This window comes from Notothenia rossii (assembly GCF_949606895.1).
Source record: "Notothenia rossii genome assembly, chromosome: 7".
NCBI classification, from domain to species: domain Eukaryota; kingdom Metazoa; phylum Chordata; class Actinopteri; order Perciformes; family Nototheniidae; genus Notothenia; species Notothenia rossii.
The window spans coordinates 82,617,721-82,638,035 of record NC_136905.1 but is presented as its reverse complement, the minus strand read 5'-3'; the positions used below and the strand labels follow the sequence as shown (position 1 = coordinate 82,638,035).

At 41.1% G+C, this 20,315-nt stretch overlaps 2 protein-coding genes across 4 annotated transcripts; both read left to right on the top strand.

The window, feature by feature from the left end:
- Positions 1–143: 143 nt before the first annotated feature.
- On the top strand, positions 144–4,995 carry LOC307046936 (nuclear factor 7, ovary-like). Of its 2 annotated transcripts, none has more exons than XM_079693617.1 (2): positions 144–1,540; positions 2,522–4,995. In XM_079693617.1, the coding sequence occupies exon 2, from the start codon at positions 2,820–2,822 to the stop codon at positions 4,245–4,247; it is 1,428 nt and encodes a 475-aa protein (XP_079549743.1). In that variant the 5' UTR covers positions 144–1,540; positions 2,522–2,819; the 3' UTR covers positions 4,248–4,995. The 2 variants fall into 2 exon arrangements, with proteins under 2 accessions (XP_079549743.1, XP_079549744.1); XM_079693618.1 differs by having other exon boundaries at positions 144–1,544.
- A 6,440-nt stretch (positions 4,996–11,435) lies between these two features.
- LOC307046937 (nuclear factor 7, ovary-like) lies at positions 11,436–18,214 on the top strand. Of its 2 annotated transcripts, none has more exons than XM_079693619.1 (4): positions 11,436–11,569; positions 11,652–12,727; positions 12,890–14,658; positions 15,643–18,214. In XM_079693619.1, exon 4 carries the CDS (start codon positions 15,941–15,943, stop codon positions 17,363–17,365), a length of 1,425 nt encoding a protein of 474 aa, XP_079549745.1. In that variant the 5' UTR covers positions 11,436–11,569; positions 11,652–12,727; positions 12,890–14,658; positions 15,643–15,940; the 3' UTR covers positions 17,366–18,214. The 2 variants fall into 2 exon arrangements, with proteins under 2 accessions (XP_079549745.1, XP_079549746.1); XM_079693620.1 differs by having other exon boundaries at positions 12,890–14,662.
- The last annotated feature ends 2,101 nt before the right edge of the window (positions 18,215–20,315 follow it).

Here is a 20,315-nt window from a genome sequence, read left to right as displayed (position 1 = left end):
TTCACTGGCAGAGTGTTATCAGTGCGATAAGACAGGCTGATGTGAAGGACATAGTGGTGGAGCTCTGGCACAAATTCATCTGCAAATGACAATTACAGCGGTGTGGCAGCCATGACAAATTACTATTATGACTAAAACAGCTGATGTAAAAGTGCCCTGTGGAATTTTCAAGAAACAAGAAATGGGTTAAAGATATAGGGAGGCAGTTAGCTTTTACTTAAACAAAAGAAATGTGTGCGCACTCATTCTTAGGTTGTCTTATTAACATCATTTGGAATTAGTAATTGATTATATCGTGGAAATGTATAATTTAAGGGACTTAAGTTATATTTATATATTTAGGTATAAAGTATTTTTATTTTTTTATAAACGTCACGGTAGCAACGTAGCATTGCATTGTGGGTTACCGAGCTAGTGCAATAATGGAGGGAGGCGAAAGCCGTGCGCCTGTAGCGGCCGGCCCATAGGGGCGCGAGGGGCGCCGCCTCCCCTCTTCCCACATGTTTGATTGTCATTACAAATAAAAAATAAATGAAAAAATATATTTAAAAAAAAGTAATATTTTTTATTTTTATTTTTAATGAACAAGGTAAATATTATATAGTTGGTATCAGTAAAATGTATAATATACAATCAAATAAAAATCTCGTTTAAAATTGTGTTACGATGTCTAAAGTTACTGATAAGTCACATGTTTCCTGCCTGGCCGCAGCGTGTATCATTACCCTCTCTCGTCCGGGCGCTAAGAAAGGAGCCCTCAGCCAGAGCAGCTGCAGCCAACACATTGCTGACTGTTGCTATCTGTAAACTGGAGCCGAAACATAATTTCAGCCAATCAGCGTCGTCAGATCTGTTAGTCGGGCGCCCATTTCAGCGCCCGATGCATTCTGTGAGTTGTTTGGACTCGTATCCAAGGTGACGCTACAGTAGTTGTTGAGGATGTGCGTCTGCAGGTGGAGACTCCGGGTGCTAGTGGGCCGCCGGAGCTGTAGATTAACATTTACATGCTTATTGTAGTTGTAAGTGCAATGTCTGAAGCACCATGGAGCATATGTGTGGGCTGGACCACAGGAAAGGAGTGAGCAGAGGGTTGAGTTGTCGATTCTTGTTCAGTTTTCTGTGACTATCTTTCTCACCCTCTCAGACTTTGAGTTGCGCGTGCTACTAAAGAGACGCGCTACCATGGAAACCAAACAACGGTGTTGTAGTGCCGAGAGACGGGAGTCGGAGGCGGGGTATCGAAGGTACAAGCTAGACTTTTATTTTGCATCTAAACACACATGTAAACAGCTTCAAACCCGGGAAGCGAAGAAGGGCGGAAACAGGAAGTCAGGTTCCCTAAAATGTCCGTGCGGAACAATACCCCAACCCATAGATGGGTGAATAATGTCAATCACCACAGTGTAGCTGTATTAAAGTCAGAGTGGAAACAGTCGTGAGTAAATCTGATCTTGTCAGAAATCGGGAGAAATATGACCCCGGGAGGAAACCGGGAGAGGGCAATGAAATCGGGAGTCTCCCGCGAAAATCGGGAGTGTTGGCAAGTATGACACACACACACACACACACACACACACACACACACACACACACACACACACACACACACACACACACACACACACACACACACACACACACACACACACACACACACACACACACACACACACACACACACACACACACACACACACACACACACACACACACACACACACACACACACACACACACACACACACACACACACACATCGTATTTAGTGTCCTGATTTTAAATGGGAATTAAATCATTTGAGTGTTCCCAAAGCACCAGTGTTTTGCAGTTTGTGTGGGCCTACTGTACTGTTGCACAGTGTATACTGTAGAAACCATGTCCAGGACGAGGTATTTGGAAGTCTTGGAAGATTCATAGCTCCGGGGGCGCATCACCCCGGACCCCCCTATGGTTTGGTCACCATTTCCATAGCCCCACCAAAAATATTTTCCACCAGCCACCACTGCAAGGGAGTACAAGTACAAATAAAACGTTGAGTTCAAAGGTACTGCAATAAAAAAGATTATAACAGGGCTAAGATGAATACTCAGTTCTGATTGGTCATCTGGACATTCTGCACGCAATACAAAACAAAGTCCAATGATAGTGAGAGCTGTAAAGCTTCAATGAATAAAAGCTCATCGAAACACAAGATTAATGTCATGGATAAGTTTGACTAAAATAGTGTTAAATTAGTAACTTTTATATTTCCAACAATCTTCTGCCTGTCAGTATTTAAGTTTAGATTGAACACCGGTCAGATGATCACACAGAGGAAACAAATGGTTTAAAAACATGTTTGAGTCAGAACTTGAAAGTCTTCCAGATTCTGAAGTTCATCTTGCCAATATATCTGCTCGTCATAAAAACAGATGACAGCATTTATAACTATCAACGATTAACTAGTGAAAGAGATTTTCCTTTTTATCCTACGTTGTTGTTTTTTTAAACGTGTTAAATTGTATGTGTTTTTCTTCAACAGATACCTGGACAAAGTCACTGTCCTGAACTGAATACCAAAGGACATTTCCCTCTGAAAGACATCCTGACTCCATCTGCTGGTGAATAAATGACATGACAGCATTTCAAGATGTTGATAATTCACCCTGTGACGGAGGTGAGAGAAAACGAAAGTGGATTTTGACATTGTTGAACAGCGCTGAGACGCCATCACAGGGTGTGAGAGTTCTGCTCGGAGACACACGTTTGGAGTATATTTGGGGAGAAGTGCAGAGACTGTAAGTTGGTGAGTCCTGCTCTAGAAATAACTTTAATACCAAATGGCTGAGAAAATCGCTCTTTTTGAAAGTTTCCTGAGCTGCCATGTGTGTTCAGAGACTTTCAGAGATCCCGTGTCTCTGGGCTGTAACCACAGCTTCTGTTCGAGCTGCCTGAAGAAATTCTGGGAACAAAGTAAGAACAAAAACTGTCCTATTTGTAAAAGAAAGTCCTCCAAAGATATTGTGGTGCACTTTGCACTGAAGGAACTGTCTGACTCCTTTGCTGAGAGACAGAAAGCTGGATCATCTGAGACAGAACAAGGAGAGAAGAAGGTGGAGGTGGTGTGTAGTAAACATCCAGAAGAGCCTAGATTGTTCTGTATGGATGAAGAGAGAGCTGTGTGTCCTTTCTGTGAGTTTTCTCTCCACCAGAGTCACAAGGTGGTTCCTGTAGAACAAGCAGTCAGTGAGCTGAAGGACCTGCTGAAATCTGACTTAGAGTCTCTGCAGGACAAGAGGGACAAATACAAAGGAGTGGAGAAAACATATAATGAAGTGATTCAAGTGTCCGAGAAGCAGCTGCTGTCCACAGAGAGGCAGATCAGAGCAGAGTTCATCAAGCTCCATCAGTTCCTGAAAGAGGAAGAGGAGTCCAGACTGGCAGCTCTGAGGGAGGAAGAGGAGCAGAAAGGGAAGACTATCAGCAGAGAGATGAAGAGCATTCAGGAGCACATCTCCTCTCTGTCACACAGTATCTCTGCTGTTGAAGAAGAGCTGCAGAAACACAACATGCCCTTCCTCAGCAGTTATAAAGCCACTCAGAGCAGAGCCAGAGTCCAGAGCTCACTGTCAGACCCACAGCTGCTCTCAGGAGCGCTGACAGATGTGGCCAAACACCTGGGCAACCTGTCCTTCAGAGTCTGGGAGAAGATGAAGGACCAGGTCCACTTCAGTCCTGTCATTCTGGACCCAAACACTGCACACAGCTGTCTCTGTCTGTCTGATGATCTGACCAGTGTGAGACATGGAGACAAAGATCAGCAGCTTCCTGATAATCCAGAGAGATGCACTTACTCTGCTGATGTTCTGGGCTCTGAGGGCTTCAGCTCAGGGAAACACAGCTGGGAGGTGGAGGTGGGAGATCATCCTCACTGGAATATAGGTTTGACTAAAGAGTCAGCTGACAGGAAGGGAAAGATACCAGGTGCCTCCCCAGAAGATGGATTCTGGTGTTTATCACATCACAATGGAAAATACATTAATGGTGCTGGTGAGACTGTCAGAGTGAAGAAGAATCTCCAGAGGATCAGAGTCCAGCTGGACTATGACAGGGGGGAGGTGTCCTTCTCCGACCCTGAACACATGACTCCCATCTGCACTCTCAGAGACACTTTCACTGAGAAACTCTTCCCATGGTTCAATATTGGAAAAGCTGGTGATGCTAAAACTGCTGATATCAAAATCTGTCAAAGTGAGATTCCTCTGTGATGCTCAGGAGTGTTGGTTCAGACTTTATTCTGACTTCACTCTCCGTCTACATCTCTTTGGAACAATCAAGAAAATAATCAACAGATGATAATGAGATATTAATCTTTGCATGACATTTTTACACATTATAATCAAAGAGTCAGTCAAAAACAAACAAAACAACTTGATTGATTATTGCTAGAGTTTATAGTTTTCATTTAACTCACTGACACTTTATTAAAATCGGAAAATCATTTTTAAATATATTGAGGCATGATTGATGAATGTTCACATTTTTTATCCAAAAATCTTTAAATGGATTCATTTATTTTCTGTTTTTCTTTGTAATGGATGAAATGAGAATGTTTGATTAAGTTTTGTGTGAATTAGTCAAACATCACGTTATAGCAGGATACGTTATCAGTTTAACTTTTTATATTGTTGGGTCTTTTGATGAATTATGTTTAGATATGTTGTTTTACTGCAAGTCATTTAATACATTTATTTTAATTAATTATTTCATTCTTACAATGTTTTTTCGTTAGCCTATGTGACATTTTCAGTCCTATATAGATGGACAATAACATTTATGGTCATTGAAAATATCAATTTCTAATAAATCTAGAGGGAATAACAGCTGTTTAATTAATTGCAGTATTTTTGATGCTGCTTCAGATATCTTGTGATTAAATAACCAGCTGTTTAATTCAGAAATGTGTCTGAGGTTGATTTCTGTTTCTGTAAATAAAGATTTTGAATTTCTTAATGATCTAATCTCTTCTTATTTGTTGAATTGCATTCCTTCAAACATCTGTTTTAACCTTTACATTCATGGACAGCCAAACTCATGAAATCTCTGTTTCCTTGTGTGAAGTCATGTGACGGATGAACCTGCTGTAAACAAAGAAGCTCCCACCCTGATGAAGGAGACTCAGCAGAAAACATGTGAGGGGTAAAGCATGGCATCCTGGAGCTGTGCAACGGGTTTGATTTGATGGAGTGGTTTTGATTCTCTCTTAGAAACTGTCAGGAGTCACATTCACATTATACAACTCCACTGCAGCATCATAACAAATACAAAGAGTAAATAAAAAGAAAATAATAAATAGTAATGCATTACAATAATTTCCTGCAAAATACGTATTTAACCCTTGTGTTGTGTTCGAAAGCTGTTGCCGTTCATGGTGTTCGCGGGTCCATTCTGACCCATGATTTATTTCAGTCCAAAACACAAAACAAAAAAGACTATCATCCAATATTGTTTTAACTACATCATAACTAACTTATAATGCATTCATAACCGTACAATCCGGTTGTCCTTTAATGTTATGGCCCAATACATATTCTTTGAGTAAGGTGGAGTTCCCGTGGGGGGAGGGGGGCAGAGGGAGGGGAGACCAGGTGCATGATGCGAACAATTATTGTTACAGTGGATGAAGGGGGTGGGGGTGGGGGGGGGAGGGGTGTCTAAAGACAAAGATGAATCTTGATTGGGCCAAATTTGAACCTGAGTGAGTAGTTATTATATAATTCTAACATGAAACGGGTCACGGGAGACCCGAACACAACATAAGGGTTAATCACTTTGATACTTTGTCTTCATTTACTTCAAACCCAAATGATGCAGTTGTTGATCAGCTGTGTTATTTAAGGTGTAATAAAACAGCCTCATTGAAGAGGACATACTGAGGGTTTATAGATGACTGACTGTCTGAATGATTTGCTCTGTAGGAGATTCTTCACTCAAGATGTTCTACTTTCACTATAACATGTATTCATTGTGTGACCTACAGTCTTCAAGGAGAACATGTACAAATGTGCAAAATGTGATCCACATCATAATATGTGATTGCACGGTCACGTTTCACTTCCCCTAAACACCACAAGATGAAGACAAAGTCAAGATGTGTTTAACAGCTGGATCATTTTGAACACTGAACATGTCATTTCTTTCACTTATTCACATGAATATTATTGTTTCATGCACAGGTTGATCAATAGCTATTTTTTTATTTTAATACATATCCTTCACAGAAACACCATCCTGTTTGACAGACATACTGTATGTCCAGGGAACCTAAGAAATGAATCTCTGCTGTGGCTCTCGTTGTGGCTTCATCAGGCACAAAGTGGTCAAATCATCTCCAACACATTCTTCAGATTGCATTATATCAATAATATATATAATATATCAAAGACACGAGTCTTTCAGCTCTTCACAGTCCAACTGTTGTTTTGAGCTGCTATCATGAAACCTGGTTGTACAAATTATTAAAACAGAATTAAGAAAAACAAAATGTCAGACTATCTTTCATTTTCTGTTATCTCATTCCTTCCTTTGTTAACCGGAGTTAAGGCCCAGATACACCGGCCAGTCACCTGAGAAGTCGCCGACACCGACTGTTGCGTCGCCGGACTCTCCTGCGTATTTGCCGACTTCGTGCACTGGAACACACCGCAAATCCGAGCCGAGCACGTATGAACTGCGCACGCGTGAGTGGCAATAACTCTCCTTACCAGCAGGCGGCGGTAGTGTGTATTCATCATTCAAAAGAGGCAACAACCTGAACAACCGGAAGACAGAGAAGAAGAACAGACTCCGTGATATAAACAAACAACAAATAGCATTTTTCTTTCCATTTTCACTCTCGTCCATTGAAAACATGAACGAACAGGAGCAGGACGAACGGGAGGTACTGGAGCTAGCAGCCCTTGGACTCACGCTTGTGTTAAATCATTTGTTTACCTCCCTCACTTCCGTTAACGCTTCTCATGCACTGATTCGCTAGCTGAACAGCCAATCAGTGTTATCCCTTTGTCCGACTTCCGGTGGTGTTCCCGACGCCGATTCAACATGGCGTCAGGTCGGCAGAAAAGACCCGACGGTGTGGCGCACACCACTCCGAATAGGGCGTGCCCACGCTCATGTTCGGCCTGACTCCCATTTACTGCCGATTTCGGGCCGGTGTATCTGGGCCTTTAGAGAACAACTCAGCTGCTACAAACCTACTTACAGGGCAACATAAGTGTCTGTATGAGTGCAGTTTGTCTTTCGCAATCATTGTGAAGTTGAAGGCAGAATGAATTTATTATTGACTCAGAATGAAGCACATGTCAAACAATACATTGACTTTATTTGTAATTATGTAAAAAACTATGAATATTGATTCGCAAGCTGGACCTGCAGGAACAGAGAATGGTGATGGATGGAGCTGGGAAGAGAGAAGAATAAAGAAAACAGGTCAACTTTATTATCGGATATTAAAAATTCAATTTTCAAAACAAGTTGCCGCTCCTACAGTTTTCAAGTGTGTAAAGATGATTTCACATGACCAATGCAAAATATCACACTCAATACATGTGTGCATGTTCCTCAAGGTCTCAGCAGAGTTACAGGTGAGGTAAAGAAAAGAAAAGAGAAAAAGGTCAGTAACAACACTTTAAAGTAGCAACACTTTGAATAATTATCTCTTTGAATAATTTTCTCTCAGTAATCACTCAACTACTGCCTTGCCAACAAACAGATTGACTCACCCTCACTATCATCACAATGCCTGCCTGCCTTCCTTAAGACTCTCCCTGAACTGCCTGATCTTTTTAATGTTCAATGGTTCAATGTTAACCATTTGTGCAGATAGCATTAAGTAGAAAAGATCGCCGATGCTAATGTAGCGTCAGCCTACATTAGCATCGGCTCCCGCCCCCTTAGCACCTGGTGGAGGGGGCGATAGGCTACTCTTCAAATGTTTCACGAAATACTTACCATCATGACTACTCTTACTGTTTAACATTTTGGTTTACTTCATGTTAAGGCTAATAAAAAAGACAAGGCTAAGTAATAATGTAATGCTAACTAACGTGCTCACTACTAGCTAGGTAGATAACTTGACTATGTTCCATGCACAACATGTATATTACCTGATATGTTTGATACAGCGACTCCTGGTCCTTTCATCAGACGGGAAGCGATAGAACGAGCAAGAGGTATGATTACTGTTACAAACCTGGTACAAAGCACACAGGCGTCTTGTAAAAGCTAATTTATTTGAGCAATCTCTTATATTTATTGGAGGGAATAAATCAGTTATGACTTCTTCTTCTTTGCTTTAATTGCGAGTCGCAACCACTTGGAGCATTATCGCCTATGACAGGGGTGTCCAAACGTTTTCCACCGAGGGCCACATACAGAAAAATATACGAAGGGCTGGCCCACTCCCTAGAGGTATTTTGCCTCATAAGTTACGTTTTAAGTCAGCAAACTCAATCTAATGTTGGTTGTTACTTGAAAATGCTTTAAGAAACAAAACACCCTTCATCACAGCCCTCCAGAGGGTTTCATTTATTATGTTGGCAACTCATTCCTTAAAACAGGGGCCTCAGATCGCTTATTATTAGTGGAAATATGAAGGGTATATGTTACACTTGTTTTACAAATAAGTTATCGGGGTTTTTCTTATCAAGTTAGATTTGTCATTAAGACTTTAATTGACTGGATTTATTTAAAAAGTGGGCTTATTAACACATAAATACAGTGTAATGTTTACATATATATTTAAGAAGTAAAATACAAGACAAGCACAAGTTTAATTTGTGAGCCATATTCCATTATACTTTCAGAATTTGCTGAGGGCCGATTCAAAATGGTCCGTGGGCCGCATTTGGCCCCCGGGCCGTAGTTTGGACACCCCTGGCCTATGACATCACTTACGCGACCCAGAATGGGATTTGGTGGGACAAGCTAAGGACCCAAGATCCGCGTTTCTCTAAACAGGGCTGGAATAGAGGGATATGAGAGATTTCTAAAATGCATGATGTTTGTATTTTGAGAAAAACATCAGACATGTTTTTATATATTTTTATATTTCTAAGACCCATAATATATGCCTAAAAATAGCATGATAGGTGCACTTTAAGATGGTTAATGGTAGTAACTCTCTGCATCAAACTTTCTAGGCTGCAGTTTGATTTTCATAGAAATGTAAGGATACTGATCCCCGGGCTACATGAACCAAACCAGAGTGGTCTCTGAAACTTGTTTTGTCAGGATATTATTGTAAAGTCTTAAAGGAAAGCTGCTGTTAACGGTGAATCACAGAGCCTCTGATTCTGAGAGGAAAACACACTGTTTCATAATGTTTGTTTGAACTGGCTGACAGTCAAATCAAACAGTATACTGAATAAATATGATACAAAATCATTCCCGCTTGGTATTTTTTGGAACATTTGTAAAAAAAAAAAAGCCCAATATCTCCTTTCATCTCCCCTCAGTGGAACATTTATACGGTAAGTCTTGCCTCGGACTTTGATGAGAAAAATATAAATGTTGTGTAAAACTATTGATTTTATTTCTGAAGAGATAAGACAAGGGTCACTTTTGGGAGGGCAGGAAATTGTGCCATGTTGGTAGGTACATTCTTAAAAAGGTGAGTTCGTATTTATTTAAAAAAATCCCATTTGAAAGTGAGCATGTATTTAAGAAACAATGACCTCTCTCAATTGTATGGACACTTCAAATGTGAGGACACTTAAAGGGGCAGGGCATTTGTGGAATATAGGGTGATTTCTAATAGTTAAAAAATGTTGGTAACATTAGATGAGGGCATTTTTTAAAGATAGGAAACTCTTGGTAGTAAAACCTTTTAACAAAAAGGAATCCAGTTTTCACAAGACAGCACATTTTTTGCTTTAGTGATATGTTGTTGTATGCGAGGACTGTTCTGAGAAACTGACTGTTGAGTGTGTGAGAGAAAAGTTAGCACAATCGCGTACAGAAGTCTGTGTGGGTGTGTGTGTTGTGTGTGTACACGTATGTGCAAAGGTTGAATAACAAACACTGTACAAAATAATGTCACTGTTTAGTGAATCAAAGTCATTTTGATCAAAACATCTTCAGAGTATAGTCATCAAGTATTATTTGTGAATTAGAGTGCTGGTTCCCCTGAGCATATTTAAACCAACACTACCCAAAGTTAGAAAATAAAAGGAGTTGCCTGACACTGCTGGAGACATTCTGAGATATGTTAGATAAATACAAATAATTAACACTCAAACTAAGCTAATTAGCCTAGCCGCTAATTAGCTTAGCCAGTCGGAATTCTCACTGTATTTATGCAGTCGCTGTTAAAGGGGACCTATTATGCAAAATGCACTTTTTGATGTCTTTTATACATAAAGATGTGTCCCCGGTGTGTCGGGGAACTCACGCAGCGTCAGAAAATAAAACCCTCTCTCTTTTCCTTCGTACCCAAATCTCTATAAATGGGGAACAACGGAGCTGATCCAGATTTGCGTCCGATATGACGTAATATCTGAAATGTGGACCCACGGCCCTATCAGAAACGTTGCTATCAGAAACAATGCCCGACTGTTTTGGACGTAATATGGTCGGTGTTTACATTAGCATGGCTAACACTCAGAGCTAACCTGTACTGGAGAGCATGTGTGTGAAGAAGCAGGAAGTAAAAAGGAACTCACCTTGTGGTATAACCGGCAAGAGAGAAAGCCTTTGAGCTCCATACTGTTTCAGAGAGAATCCTTGATAATCCATGATATGGCGTTTCATCACGGCAGTATCTGTCCGTAGAATCTCCCGCCCCTCTTTTGTTTAAATTTTAAAAAAAAAAGATTTAAAGATTTATACATAAAATCATCACTTTTGTAACAGGAAGTGAAATAGAGGGATATGAGGCATGGCTAGAATGGGTGATCTGTTTGGTATTTTGAGCAAAACACTTCATAGACCTGTTTTTTATATATTTGTATATATCTGAGACCTATGCTATTGCCTACAAATAGCATGATAGGTGACCTTTAAACACTTCCGCCAACTCCGGTGTGGATGAAGCAGCATGTCCTGCTCCGGGCTGTCCTCAGACTCTCCATCAGAATCAGCTCCGAGAACATCTGCAAGGGAAAGCAAGCACACACAAGGCATTGATAGGCTTTGTGCAAATAAAATATACAATTATAGTTGGATCTTTGTATCTTCTTATTATTAGCAGAGAAAATGTAATGTTTTTCCAACAATATACAATTAACCCTACCAATATATATGGGAACCGGGTTGGGGGGTCCCGAAAATATTTCCAATTACAAAAGGGGGGCCCGACTGAAAAAGGTTTGGGAACCACTGCTCTAGCATGTTTTGTTCTCAGCAGCAGAGGGAGACAACAACCTTCTCTCTGATAAACAACAGGAACACACGGACACCCCCCCTGTCAGTAAACTGTGACAGTGATGTGAACAGGAGGCGAACAGAAAGCTGAGAGTAAAGAGTCTCCTCGAGCTAAACATGATGTTAACTGCCTTCATATTTTGCATCTTTCATCTGGCATGGATAACAGGTTGGATAAAATATTCTTTAAAAAAGTAAGGCACTGCAAAATGAACGGCTAATATCTTTAATGTTTCCTGCTTGTTCCACAGGTGCCTCAAACAGCGACAGCGTCTTCCAAACGCCTCCGTTCTTCATGAAGAGAAGTGGACCGGGAGATCAACTGTTCACACAGCATACCAAGCTATGATCGCATTCTCTGGTACAAACAAGACCAACATCAAAATATGAAGTTTCTGGGATATCTGAATCTGATCTACTCGACTCCAGAGGACGACGTGAAAGGAGAAATCAGCTTTGACGGAGATGGCCGTAAACAGTCTGGCCTCAGTGTCTCTAATCTGTCATCAGAGGACAGCGGGGTGTATTTCTGTGCAGCCAGTCAGCACAGTGCTGCAGATTCCCCTCAGCTCAATACAAGAACTCTCCCCCGTCTGTCAGAGACAACAAGCTGAGGCTCAGCACCTGCAGCTTTCAGGATAACATGAACTGTTATCAATGAACCCCCTCAGAGCTACTGACAGCATACTTGAATTCTGCCACTGTGTGAAATACAAATTGTTAAAGCTTTTGTTTTGTTACTTAAGTATCTATTATTGTAAATGATTCATGATAGAATCTAAAAGAAGAGAAAAGTTTTTTTAAAGACCTTCAAACTGAGGCTTTGATCCCTTTCTATTAGAGAGCTTTGTGAGGCTTCATCATTCTATTTTATATTCAGCTGTCATTTTAAACAATATCAGTCCATCTCTTGACGATACATCATTTCTACATCTTGTAACCAAAATGATTAATCCAGGTTTCTTCAGCTTCTTAGTGTAACTGATAAGCATTAACTTAATATACTACTATTTCTATTTCTGACTGTTTATTTCTGTGTCTTAGTTTCCCTTATGTACATTGCCTTGTGTTTTTTATGCTGCTGCAACGCAAACGATTCCCAAATTGGGATCTGGGATATCTACAATGTACTGCAGGGGGACCCCAAACACCACTTGATAAAACACTGAATGCTTTGCTCCGGCTCAGAGGAGGTTATCACACAGACACTCCCCCCTGCAGCTCTTCATACTTTATGAGTCTCTGCAGTCCCTGTCAGACATCATGGATGTGATCATCTCTAAACACAGCTTCCTCACAGTGTCCATCTTTTTACTGTGGACTACAGGTAATTTACAATAAAATCGACTGTGGACTGGTTTGTAAATATACATTATCATCAACCAATGTTCTTGTGTTTGCTGTTTTTATCATTTATAATGATATTGACGTGATATAAGGAGGATCAACCACTGAAGATTATTATGGTATATTTTCTTGTTTCACTCAGGTCTAACTGATGGAAGCGATGTCACCCAGACTGACATGCTGTGGGAAACACAGGGAAAGAGTGCAACCATGAACTGCACACACACAAAGGGTGGTACCTACTTCCAGATGTACTGGTACAGACAGCTGCCAGGAGAAACTATGGAGCTAATTGTGTTCACAACACCAATGAACATAGATAATCCTGATTTTGGAGAATTCAGCAAAGACAAGTTCTCAGCCACAAATTTGAGCAGCTGTTTGTTCACTGGCAGAGTGTTATCAGTGCGATAAGACAGGCTGATGTGAAGGACATAGTGGTGGAGCTCTGGCACAAATTCATCTGCAAATGACAATTACAGCGGTGTGGCAGCCATGACAAATTACTATTATGACTAAAACATAGCTGATGTGAAGGTGCCCTGTAGAATTTTCAAGAAACAAGAAATGGGTTAAAGATATAGGGAGGCAGTTAGCTTTTACTTAAACAAAAGAAATGTGTGCGCACTCATTCTTAGGTTGTCTTATTAACATCATTTGGAATTAGTAATTGATTATATCGTGGAAATGTATAATTTAAGGGACTTCAGTTAAATTTATATATTTAGGTATAACGTTTTTTTTTTTTTTAAATGTCACGGTAGCAACGTAGCATTGCATTGTGGGTTACCGAGCTAGTGCAATAATGGAGAAAGGCGAAAGCCGTGCGCCTGTGGCGGCCGGCCCATAGGGGCGCGAGGGGCGCCGCCCCCCCTCTTCCCACATGTTTGATTGTCATTACAAATACAAAATAAATTAAAAAATATATTTTAAAAAAATTAATATTTTTTATTTTTAATGAACAAGGTAAATATTATATAGTTGGTATCATTAAAATGTATAATCTACAATAAAATCTCGTTTAAAATTGTGTTACGATGTCTAAAGTTACTGATAAGTCACATGTTTCCTGCCTGGCCGCAGCGTGTATCATTACCCTCTCTCGTCCGGGCGCTAAGAAAGGAGCCCTCAGCCAGAGCAGCTGCAGCCAAAACATTGCTGACTGTTGCTATCTGTAAACTGCAGCCGAAACATAATTTCAGCCAATCATCGTCGTCAGATCTGATAGTCGGGCGCCCATTTCAGCGCCCGATGCAGTCTGTGAGTTGTTTGGACTCGTATCCAAGGTGACGCTACAGTAGTTGTTGAGGATGTGCGTCTGCAGGTGGAGACTCCGGGTGCTAGTGGACCGCCGGAGCTGTGGATTAACATTTACATGCTTATTGTAGTTGTAAGTGCAATGCCTGTAGCACCATGGAGCATATGTGTGGGCTGGACCACAGGAAAGGAGTGAGCAGAGGGTCGAGTTGTCGATTCTTGTTCAGTTTTCTGTGACTATCTTCCTCACCCTCTCAGACTTTGAGTTGCGCGTGCTACTAAAGAGACGCGCTACCATGGAAACCAAACAATGGTGTTGTAGTGCCGAGAGACGGGAGTCGGAGGCGGGGTATCGAAGGTACAAGCTAGACTTTTATTTTGCTTCTAAACACAAATGTAAACAGCTTCAAACCCGGGAAGCGAAGAAGGGCGGAAACAGGAAGTCCGGTTCCCTAAAATGTCCGTGCGGAACAATACCCCAACCCATAGATGGGTGAATAATGTCTATCACCACAGTGTAGCTGTATTAAAGTGAGAGTGGAAACAGTCGTGAGTAAATCTGATCTTGTCAGAAATCGGGAGAAATATGACCCCGGGCGGAAACCGGGAGAGGGCAATGAAATCGGGAGTCTCCCGCGAAAATCGGGAGTGTTGGCAAGTATGACACACACACACACACACACACACACACACACACACACACACACACACACACACACACACACACACACACACACACACACACACACACACACACACACACACACACACACACACACACACACACACACACACACACACACACACACACACACACACACACACACACACACACACACACACACACACACACACACACACACAGTTCGTATTTAGTGTCCTGATTTTAAATGGGAATTAAATCATTTGAGTGTTCCCAAAGCACCAGTGTTTTGCAGTTTGTGTGGGCCTACTGTACTGTTGCACAGTGTATACTGTAGAAACCATGTCCAGGACAAGGTATTTGGAAGTCTTGGAAGAGTCATAGCTCCGGGGGCGCATCCCCCCGGACCCCCCTATGGCTTGGTCACCATTTCCATAGCCCCACCAAAAATATTTTCCACCAGCCACCACTGCAAGGGAGTACAAGTACAAATAAAACGTTGAGTTCAAAGGTACTGCAATAAAAAAGATTATAACAGGGCTAAGATGAATACTCAGTTCTGATTGGTCATCTGGACATTCTGTATGCAATACAAAACAAAGTCCAATGATAGTGAGAGCTGTAAAGCTTCAATGAATAAAAGCTCATCGAAACACAAGATTAATGTGATGGATAAGTTTTACTAAAATAGTGTTAAATTAGTGACTTTTATATTTCCAACAATCTTCTGCCTGTCAGTATTTAAGTTTAGATTGAACACTGGTCAGATGATCACACAGAGGAAACAAATGGGTTCAAAACATGTTTGAGTCAGAACTTGAAAGTCTTCCAGACTCTGAAGTTCATCTTGCCAATATATCTGCTGGTCATAAAAGCAGATGACAGCATTTATAACTATCAATGATTAACTAGTGAAAGAGATAAGAGATTTTCCTTTTCATCCTACGTTGTTGTTTTTTTAAACGTGTTAAATTGTATGTGTTTTTCTTCAACAGATACCTGGACAAAGTCACTGTCCTGAACTGAATACCAAAGGACATTTCCCTCTGAAAGACATCCTGACTCCATCTGCTGGTGAATAAATGACATGACAGCATTTCCTGATGTTGATAATTCACCCTGTGACGGAGGTGAGAGAAAACGAAAGTGGATTTTGACATTGTTGAACAGCGCTGAGACGCCATCACAGGGTGTGAGAGTTCTGCTCGGAGACACACGTTTGGAGTATATTTGGGGAGAAGTGCAGAGACTGTAAGTTGGTGAGTCCTGCTCTAGAAATAACTTTAATACCAAATGGCTGAGAAAATCGCTCTTTTTGAAAGTTTCCTGAGCTGCCATGTGTGTTCAGAGACTTTCAGAGATCCCGTGTCTCTGGGCTGTAACCACAGCTTCTGTTCGAGCTGCCTGCAGACATTCTGGGAACAAAGAAAGAACAAAGACTGTCCCATTTGTAAAAGAAAGTCCTCCAAAGATATTGTGGTGCACTTTGCACTGAAGGAACTGTCTGACTCCTTTGCTGAGAGACAGAAAGCTGGATCATCTGAGACAGAACAAGGAGAGAAGAAGGTGGAGGTGATGTGTAGTAAACATCCAGAAGAGCCTAGATTGTTCTGTAAGGATGAAGAGAGAGTTGTGTGTCCTGTCTGTGAGTTTTCTCTCCACCAGAGTCACAAGGTGGTTCCTGTAGAACAAGCAGTCAGTGAGCTGAAGGACCTGCTGAAATCTGACTTAGAGTCTCTGCAGGACAAGAGGGACAAATACAAAGGAGTGGAGGAAACATACAAAGCAGTGATTCAAGTGTCCGAGAAGCAGCTGCTGTCCACAGAGAGGCAGATCAGAGCAGAGTTCATCAAGCTCCATCAGTTCCTGAAAGAGGAAGAGGAGTCCAGACTGGCAGCTCTGAGGGAGGAAGAGGAGCAGAAAGGGAAGACTATCAGCAGAGAGATGAAGAGCATTCAGGAGCACATCTCCTCTCTGTCACACAGTATCTCTGCTGTTGAAGAAGAGCTGCAGAAACACAACGTGCCCTTCCTCAGCAGTTATAAAGCCACTCAGAGCAGAGCCAGAGTCCAGAGCTCACTGTCAGACCCACAGCTGCTCTCAGGAGCGCTGACAGATGTGGCCAAACACCTGGGCAACCTGTCCTTCAGAGTCTGGGAGAAGATGAAGGACCAGGTCCACTTCATTCCTGTCATTCTGAACCCAAACACTGCATACAGCTGGCTCTCTCTCTCTGATGATCTGACCAGTGTGAGAAAAGGAGACAAAGATCAGCAGCTTCCTGATAATCCAGAGAGATGCACTAAGTATCCTGATGTTCTGGGCTCTGAGGGCTTCAGCTCAGGGAAACACAGCTGGGAGGTGGAGGTGGGAGATCATCCTGCCTGGAATATAGGTTTGGCTAAAGAGTCAGTTGACAGGAAGGGAGAGATATTTGCCTCCCCAAAATATGGAATCTGGTGTTTAACACATCGCAGTGGAGAATACGCTAATGGTGCTGGTGAGACTGTCAGAGTGGAGAAGAATGTCCAGAGGATCAGAGTCCAGCTGGACTATGACAGGGGGGAGGTGTCCTTCTACGACCCTGAACACATGACTCCCATCTACACTCACAGAGACACTTTCACTGAGAAACTCTTCCCATATTTCAGTATTGGAAAAGCTGGTGATGCTAAAACTGCTGATATCAAAATCTGTCAAAGTGAGATTCCTCTGTGATGCTCAGGAGTGTTGGTTCAGACTTTATTCTGACTTCACTCTCCGTCTACATCTCTTTGGAACAATCAAGACAATAATCAACAGATGATAATGAGATATTAATCTTTGCATGACATTTTTACACATTATAATCAAAGTCAGTCAAAAACAAAGAAAACAACTTGATTGATTATTGCTAGAGTTTATAGTTTTAATTTAACTCACTGAGACTTTATTAAAATCGGAAAATCATTTTTAAATATATTGAGGCATGATTGATGAATGTTCACATTTTGATCCAAAAATCTTTAAATGGATGAATTTATTTTCTGTTTTTCTTTGTAATGGATGAAATGAGAATGTTTGATTAAGTTTTGTGTGAATTCTTGAAGAAATGTAAGAAGTTTGTATATCGTGCTGAAACTTCATGAAATCAAACAAACTAACAAATCAAAGCTGTCAGTTCTCCTTTTATCAACATCTAGTTTCTAGTCAAACATCACGTTATAGCAGGATAAGTTATCAGTTTAACTTTTTTATATTTTTGGGTCTTTTGATGAATTATTTTTGAGATATGTTGTTTTACTGCAAGTCATTTAATACATTTATTTGAATTAATTATTTCATTCTTACAATGTGTTTTCGTTAGCCTATGTGACATTTTCAGTCCTATATAGATGGACAATAACATTTATGGTAATTGAAAATATCAATTTCTAATTAACCTAGAGGGAATAACAGCTGTACAATTAATTGCAGTATTTTTGATGCTGCTTCAGATATCTTGTGATTAAATAACCAGCAGTTTAATTCAGAAATGTGTCTGAGGTTGATTTCTGTTTCTGTAAATAAAGATTTTGAATTTCTTAATGATCTAATCTCTTCTTATTTGTTGAATTGCATCCATTCAAACATCTGTTTTAACCTTTACATTTATTAATGCCAAACTCATGAAATCTCTGTTTCCTTGTGTGAAGTCATGTGACGGATGAACCTGCTGTAAACAAAGAAGCTCCCACCCTGATGAAGGAGACTCAGCAGAAAACATGTGAGGGGTAAAGCATGGCATACTGGAGCTGTGCAACGGGTTTGATTTGATGGAGTGGTTTTGATTCTCTCTTAGAAACTGTCAGGAGTCACATTCACATTATACAACTCCACTGCAGCATTATAACAAATACAAAGTAGCTTCAAAACTAAAAATAGTAATGCATTACAATAATTTCCTGCAAAATACGTATTTAACCCTTGTGTTGTGTTCGAAAGCTGTTGCCGTTCATGGTGTTCGCGGGTCCATTTTGACCCATGATTTATTTCAGTGCAAAACACACCAAAAAAAACTGACTATCATCCAATATTGTTTTAACTACATCATAACTAACTTATAATGCATTCATAACCGTACAATCCTGTTGTCATTTAATGTTATGGCCCAATACATATTCTTTGAGTAAGGTGGAGTTCCCGTGGGGGGAGGGGGGCAGAGGGAGGGGAGACCAGGTGCATGATGCGAACAATTATTGTTACAGTGGATGAAGGGGGTGGGGGTGGGGGGGGGGGGAGGGGTGTCTAAAGACAAAGATGAATCTTGATTCTGAGTGAGTAGTTATTATATAATTCTAACATGAAACGGGTCACGGGAGACCCGAACACAACATAAGGGTTAATCACTTTGATACTTTGTCTTCATTTACTTCAAACCCAAATGATCCAGTTGTTGATCAGCTGTGTTATTTAAGGTGTAATAAAACAGCCTCATTGAAGAGGACATACTGAGGGTTTATAGATGACTGACTGTCTGAATGATTTGCTCTGGAGGAGATTCTTCACTCAAGATGTTCTACTTTCACTATAACATGTATTCATTGTGTGACCTACAGTCTTCAAGGAGAACATGTACAAATGTGCTCCACATCATAATAAGTGATTGCATGGTCACGTTGCACTTCCCGTAAACACCACAAGATGAAGACAAAGTCAAGATGTGTTTAACAGCTGGATCCTTTTGAACACTGAACATGTCATTTCTTTCACTTATTCACATGAATATTATTGTTTCATGCACAGGTTGATCAATAACTGTCTTTATTTTAATACATATCCTTCACAGAAACACCATCCTGTTTGACAGACATACTGTATGTCCAGGGAACCTAAGAAATGAATCTCTGCTGTGGCTCTCGTTGTGGCTTCATCAGGCACAAAGTGGTCAAATCATCTCCAACACATTCTTCAGATTGCATTATATCTTAGACACGAGTCTTTCAGCTCTTCAGAGTCCAACTGTTGTTTTGAGCTGCTATCATGAAACCTGGTTGTACAAATTATTAAAACAGAATTAAGAAAAACAAAATGTCAGACAATCTTTCATTTTCTGTTATCTCATTCCTTCCTTTGTTAACCGGAGTTAAGGCCCAGATACACCGGCCAGTCACCTGAGAAGTCGCCGACACCGACTGTTGCGTCGCCGGACTCTCCTGCGTATTTGCCGACTTCGTGCACTGGAACACACCGCAAATCCGAGCCGAGCACGTATGAACTGCGCATGCGTGAGTGGCAATAACTCTCCTTACCAGCAGGCGGCGGTAGTGTGTATTCATCATTCAAAAGAGGCAACAACCGGAACAACCGGAAGACAGAGAAGAAGAACAGACTCCGTGATATAAACAAACAACAAATAGCGTTTTTCTTTCCATTTTCACTCTCGTCCATTGAAAACATGAACGAACAGGAGCAGGACGAACGGGAGGTACTGGAGCTAGCAGCCCTTGGACTCACGCTTGTGTTAAATAATTTGTTTACCTCCCTCACTTCCGTTAACGCTTCTCATGCACTGATTTGCTAGCTGAACAGCCAATCAGTGTTATCCCTTTGTCCGACTTCCGGTGGTGTTCCAGACGCCGATCCAACATGTTGAATCGGCAAGAAAAGGCGTCAGGTCGGCAGAAAAGACCCGACGGTGCGGCGCACA